This window comes from Lycium barbarum, chromosome 10, assembly GCF_019175385.1.
Source record: "Lycium barbarum isolate Lr01 chromosome 10, ASM1917538v2, whole genome shotgun sequence".
In the NCBI taxonomy this organism is placed as follows: Eukaryota; Viridiplantae; Streptophyta; class Magnoliopsida; order Solanales; family Solanaceae; genus Lycium; species Lycium barbarum.
In genome coordinates, this window is record NC_083346.1 from 7,241,846 (window position 1) to 7,249,144 (window position 7,299).

Genomic DNA, 7,299 nt, shown 5'->3' on the forward strand with positions numbered 1-7,299 from the left:
CAGCGCACGCGCCCTCACAACGGACCTGTATCGGTTCTGCACAGTATTCGGTAAAATGGACATAACTTCTTGTAAAGAGCTCTGTTTGGGCTCCACAATATACTGTTGGAAAGATATTTCAAAGGGCTACAACTTTCATATTTTAAGTTTCCTCAAATTCCCAACGTATTTTCACGAAATTTGACTGTAAGGCAGACGTATCGAAAACTTAGCTGATTCTATAGAATTTTAAGTGTCTTACTATTAGCCATATTGAGACGATCATATCTCCTTGGTCCGATCTCTCATTGGCCTGGTCCTTATATCGTTAGAAAGGTATTTCTATGTACTACAACTTTCATTAAGGGTACTTTCCCAAATTCCCAACTAATCAAGGATTTATGGTTTCCCCAAGTAGGACTGTCAACCATTTTCGGAAAACGTTCAAACCTTCAGTTTTTCCACTAGAACTCTAACGATACGGGGTGTTACATTACCTGTCTTATTTATCAGGTTAGTAATTTCACTTTTTATGAACGATTACTTGTAAATATCATTTAAGATAATGCATAATGTTTTTTTTTTTTTTGCTTATTTTAGTGATAAGTATGCAGGGGCGGAGCCAAATAGTGGTCAGGGTGTTCACCCGAACCCCCTTCAGCGAAAAATTGTCATGTATATGTAAGTTTAAAATTGTCCTTTATGTATAAATAGTAGATATTGAACCCCTTGGCTTCCTCGTTTCTTACTCTTTTATATTTTTGAACCCCTGATAAAAAATCTTGACTCCGCCACTGTAAGTATGTTATGTTGATTTTAAGCGTAAAACTCGTGATTTGAACTTGAATTCATAAACATCCAAGAAGTTATAACATTTCGGCATTTATCACAATAGCACATTTACTCCAGAAAAAAATGTACAAATCAACCTTTATTATTTTAGTATCATCATACAAGACAAAATTCAACACTCACATTTTACATATAACATATATATATATAAGACTTGTTCAAATAAAATAACGTATATACCTCAAGCCAACAAGAACTTATGAAAATAAGACTCAAATTTCTCCATCTGTTTGGGAGGAAGAGCAACGAAAATATTAACCCCATCATTGTTGCTGCTTATACCATCATCAATATTAGGGAACAACAAAATAATATCTTTTCTATGACAAACCACTGGACAACTATACTTAGGTTTTCCCCAAGGGTATTCAACTTGAGAAAACCCTAATTTCCACCATGAAGAAATCAAGAATTCCCCATTTGGAAATCCCTTATAAATTTCCCCCCAATCAATTGCACTTCTTGCATATTCATCAGTCATTCTCATACTTCCTTGTGACACCAATTCCACAATTTTACTAAAAGGCCCTTCTTCTAGCTCGTGACACTTGGCGGACGCATAGGATGTCAGCACAGCGTTGCCAGTGTAAGATTTTGGCAATGGCGGATTTAGCCTTGACCTAATGTCAACTGCAAATAAAACAGTGGAAATCCTCTCCGAGTTGTTCTCAACATCAAAAGATAATGCCTTGCATCTCCATACATGAGAAGTCACCACATTAAAACTCGTAATTTTTGCATGGGGGGCATTTTCGTCTTTTGCCTTTTCCTTCAAGGAACTAATGTCACTTGAATTAAGTTTAAAGATTTTGAAGTCAAGTTCTTCTTGCAGAGTTTCAAATACTTTAGGGTTCAGTTCTTCACCAATGGGCACTTCCAATTTGAGTAATTCGTGGTGCGGGAACGTAACACGTGGCGGAGTACGAGCGGCTAGGAGAGTACGGTCATTGCATGGGACAATGGCTAAGGGCTTACTATTATTGTTGTCATCATCAAATGCTTGAGAAGCTAAGTTTTGTAAGAAAATCTTGAAGCTTATACCATCAAAGGTTATGTGATTTGTTGATGTGCCAATTGCAAAACCACCACACTTAAATGATGTCACCTAAAAAAGAAGTAAAGAATTAAATGGTTATAGTTGTCATGGACCAAATAATGTGTCTTATGAGAAGAAAATATATATGGTTCTCAATCCCATTTATGATCGTTTGATGTGGCTCGACAATGACATGTAATTTAGAATGCATGGAGTTTAGTGCTAATGAGTGTCTCAATAAATAAAGCATCGATCCCAATTAAACTCTTCTAACATCATTATTAATCTTGTGTTTGTTGTCTTTTGAAAAGCTAGCACAATTGTGTAATTGGTAAAGGCTCAACTTAAAAAGTATACATGGCTCCTTGTTTGTCTGTGAAAAAGTAAAATGGGGGATACCAACTGAAAATGATTGGTCATATGGACGAACAATCAATGACACTCAGAATAGTGCTAAATTAAGTATAATCTCTTATTAATATTTATTTTATATGTATATATAATTTGATTTGAAAGTGTTGAGTTGAATCAACAAAGTTTGTCAAATTTACCATTGTTGTCATTTCGCACAAGGGCAGGTGACAAGTGCACAATATACTTCAGGCTCGGTCAAATCCAATAATTTAGACTCAGACTTTATACGTATTACATAAGATACTTACTAAGTATGTATACATATTAGTAAATTTAATTTCTGGATCTGTCCCTATTTTTACATCAAAATGAGACAAGATGTGAAAGAACGTCATTTATTTTTCTTCACCAAAACATTGGCATTACTCATAGCATTGAGTAGTTGGAATTTGGTGAAAACCCAAAGGGAATTCATTAACGACTGCTATGCACTTCTATTCTAGGCTTCTAGCTAGGTCCAACATTACAAGAATAAAGGTACTCATTTAATGTTATTTTAATGGAAATACAAAACATTTCTTAAAAGGCTGAAGTGCCTAAAATATCCCTAAACTTGACACGAATTGCAACTTCAGTCCCCAAACTATTGTTGCACTTCAAGACACCCCTAGACTTGGCTAACTGGGTTTTAATACACCCCCGAGTTGCTACATGGCACAACGAGTGTAGTCACACAGAAACAGGCGCGTGAGAGGTGCCACATCAGCTTTTTAAAAAAATCATTTTTGGAAAATTCATTAAAATTATGTATTTTTAAAAATCAGAAAAAACTAATTTTTTTAAAAAATGTGGAAAATCCATTTTTTAAAAATAAATCTGGACTGGATTATTTATTAAAAAATCTGAAACTTTTTAAATCTTGAAAACTGAATTTTTTTTAAAAAAATGTGCGCAACCCGTTATTTTAAAAAAAAATCTGGATTTTTTTTATTAAAAAAATTGGACTTTTTTAAAATCTAGAAAACTAAATAAACCCATTTTTCTAAAAAATGAATCTGGAAAATTGAATTTTTGATTAAAAACCTGGAATTTTTAAAAATATGGGATTCTGATTTTTTTAAGAATAAAGTGGAAAACTGATAATTTGTTTCTAGATTTAAAAACTAATCTAATTTTCTGGGATTATTTAAAAAAAAAAATCGGTTTTCCACATTTTTTAAAAAAAATTAGTTTTTCCAGTTCTTTTTTAAAAGAAGTGTCTTAAAAGAATCATGAAAATCTGGATTTTTAGGACACTTTTTAAAGAATATCAAGTTTTCATTTTTTTTTAAATCCATTTTTTATAGATATTTTAATTAAAACTCTAGGTTAATCATATTTTCCAGATTTAAAATAAATATTTCATTGTTCCGGATTTTTTATAAGAAAAAAAAATCAGTTTTACTTTCTTTTTTTTTCAAAACAACTTATCTATGTGGAGGACACATAGGATGAAAATGCCATGTGGCATTAATATTTTACACGTGGAGGGCCACATAAGCCTTTTATTACAGCTGGACCCGCGAGTGACTACACTCACTTCGGGTCATGAGCTCAGGGATGAATTGAAACCCATTTTGCCAAGCTTAGGGGGTGTCTTAAAGTGCAGCAATAGTTTGGGGACTAAAGTTGCAATTCGTGTCAAATTTAGAAGTGTTTTAGTCACTTCAGCCTTCTTAAAAAGATCATAAATTATTAACTCCCGCTCTTCTCCTCTTTTCTTTTGAGAGAACTACTAGTTCATAATTCCAATTATGGATTTTAGTAATACGACAAACAGATCTTGTATGTTTTCAACTTATATTGGAAAATTATTTTCAATTGAGGAAAGATGAAGATTAGAATTTGACAATTACAAGATTATTTTACAAGAAAATGAAGTATCAGGAAATAGAAGAGACTAAAACTAATGTTTTGGGACCAAAATTAACAGTGACGAACTTGTGGGGCTTAAGTGATTTGCTATAAGCGAACTGTCGATAGATCTCTTAAGAGTTCCTTGTATAATTATTTAAGCCACATACTAATCAATTCCTGTATGAGTTATGCAAGCCACTTATACGCTGACCATATTAATAATAATTAAATTAAGAAACAACTGAGGTAGAAATGAGTTTATCTTGTATGCAGGATATAATTACTTTAAAAATAGAGTAATAATATTCTATAACGGTTTAAAACTTACATCGATAGTGTAAAAAATGTTTATACCATCAGTACATAATACTACTCTCTCCACTTAGAAAAAGAATCAAGTAGTTTGGAGTGAATAAGGGAATAAAGATTTTATTTTTTTTAAAATGTATATGAGAATAAAACCTTGTGCTTGTTTTCAGTCTCAATTATATTAATATTTTTAAGATATAATTAATATAATTAGAAACTTGATAAAAATACTATAAAAAAAAAAATCTTAACTAAAATAGTGTGTGTCTATATATATAAGTTTTTATCACGGAAAAAACTACTATTTGACTTTCCAGATAATAACAGTATCACGTAAACTAGAACTAAAAGAGCAACAAATAAAGGAGGAGAATCAAGAATTATACCTGGATAATGCAAAGTGGTTTATCATCTTTTTCCAAGTGATCAATGCTGTCGTGAGCAATAAGTTGTCTAAAACCAGGATTAGGGTAAACTAAATCACCAATCTCCTTTAATGTTAACTCACTTGAAGCTACCAAAAATACAGCCCCTGCAACACCATTACAATCAAACTCCAGTCTTTTTGATTCTTGATTCATCTTTAGTCTCCCAGCCAAAAAATCATAAGGGACTAGAACTTTCGATAACGCGTTTCGCAACCTTTCCGTCACAATTTCTGGTGGAAATTCAGGATTAGCAGTAAAAAAATGTAGTGTTTGGACATCAAAATTGAGGACTTGGTCAATATTTGACAAGAACATAGGTTTTTTCTGAGTTTCTTCTAAAGGAAAGACTAAGCTAGTGTCATGGATTGTGACTTGTAGGTCTTCTATAGTTGATTCAGGGGGTTGATAAACGGCTCCCATGTTGAATATAGTGATATAAGTTTGTGTTTCTTTGTTTGGTGTGTTTGCTTTAGTAGCTAGGAGTGTATATTTATAGTAAAATAAAGTAAGGTAAAAGGGAGCACATGATGGAATAGTTTGCATTTTTCCCACCTAATTAGAGTTCTCGGGTTCAATCGCTAGGTATGAAAATTTTCAATTCTTAGTCAGTGGAGGATCAATACACACACAGAGAGTATGTCGTTAACTAGGCATCGGCCTATGTTGCTGGGCATCGGTTGTGTGTCGCTTGGCATCAGTCGTGTGTCGTTGGGCGTTGACATGCCACAATGTGTCGGTCTTGCACTTGACAGTCCAAAAAACCTCTAATTATGACATGTCACTATGCGTCGTCTTAGTGTCGCTGTCCGTAGGCCTAGTGTCATTGGCCATCAGATTGACATGTCACTAGGCATTAGAATTGCACTTGACGGCACAAAAACCTCTAATTGTGACATTGCTTTTGGGCATTGGTCGTGTCCTTGACATGTCACTAGGCATTAGACTTACGCTCAACACCCCGTAAAACCTCTAGTGACGAGATTGTATAAAATTAAGGAAATTCACTTAATAGATATAAATATTTTATTGTGAACTCAATATATTATTGTATATTATTTGAGGTCGCGGGAATCCATAAAGTTTAAAATTTTGAATTTGGCTCTGTTCTTGGTAAGGAGCATCATTTTCCCTATTTTACCCTAGTTGGGTCAGTGAATTTTGATAAGTACACAAGAGAGGGCATATGGAAAGGTGAAAGGGCAAAGGAAGTGATTTTGGGGAGACTCTTGAGTCATATGGTTGCACATTTTTAGGTAAGAATAAGATACATAGAGATAAAGCTAGAAGTGTGACAAGTGTAAGAAAGAGTACTGGTTTAAATCTAATACAGTTACATTTATGTGCTTTCAGTATCAGTACAACTGGCCTTTCTTCTCAAGGATAACAATTGCCTATAACTTTGTATTACTACTAAATAATACTCTGTTGTGGCAATGAATGCATTTAGCAGAGATAAAAAGGATGTATGTTTATGGTAAGTTTTCTTTGCATACTCAACTAGTAAAAAGCTCTATGTACCGATCTCTCTATCCGTAACTAAAGGTGTTAAAGGTTTTCATGAAAAAAAAAAAAAAAAAAAAAAACAAATATATAACAGTTCCTCTTAAATGACCCCTACTTATTAGGAAAGTTATTTAGAAGTGAGTTTAGATACCCAAACGTTAAACAAAAAAAGTTTCATATGTATCATACTCCATTCACTTAAAGGCTTCTTTTTGTCCCCTTTTTCGTTCTTTTCTCTCTCTTTTACCTATTGTGTTTAAATGTTATTTTGTTTTCTTTTTTTTCACTTGATATCGGATACTTATTTTGGGGCTCGACTAAATCAAATTCTCGTATATATGATATATCATTGGTTATTGATTAGGTTTATGTTGGCTCTTAGTTTACTGCAATCCTCCTCCTTTATCAAAACATTAGCACTACAACAAAATATGTTTTTAGCGGCAATAACTTAATTGCCACTAATTATATTCTAGAATCAATTATTACCGGCAATACCAAACTTTAGCCCTAACAATATGTTATACCCCGTATTTTTATACGTCGAATTATTCGCAAGCTAATCGACTTAAGTTAAAGACGGGATTATTTTCGGACATGAAATAAGAACTTTTAATTTTCAATTTTAATTAGTACACAAATTGTTTATAAATTTTATTTAGTGTAGAAATATTATTGGAAATTAGGGACTAACTAATTGTGATTAGGTTATTAAGTAAGGATTAATGATTTATTAAAATTAATTAATTTAATTAATAGAAGTGGGACCCACCCGAAAATTAAAAAAAAAAACAATTCAAGAAAATCATTTTGATGAGTCACAAGGGGGGGGGGGGGGGGGGGGCACGTGTCTATCAATGGCCAACCATATATATATGAAGTGAATGTGAACAATTTGCAAATTCACTTTCACTTTTACAAAATCAAACTTGGAAAAAAAAA

The 7,299-nt window shown here is 32.9% G+C and overlaps 1 protein-coding gene across 1 annotated transcript; it reads right to left on the reverse strand.

The window, feature by feature from the left end:
- Positions 1–895: 895 nt before the first annotated feature.
- LOC132614063 (acyltransferase GLAUCE) lies at positions 896–5,327 on the reverse strand. Its single transcript, XM_060328425.1, has 2 exons — positions 4,813–5,327; positions 896–1,936 (listed from the first exon to the last, which is right to left on the reverse strand). Exons 1-2 carry the CDS (start codon positions 5,272–5,274, stop codon positions 1,013–1,015), a joined length of 1,386 nt encoding a protein of 461 aa, XP_060184408.1. The 5' UTR covers positions 5,275–5,327; the 3' UTR covers positions 896–1,012.
- Positions 5,328–7,299: the final 1,972 nt, after the last annotated feature.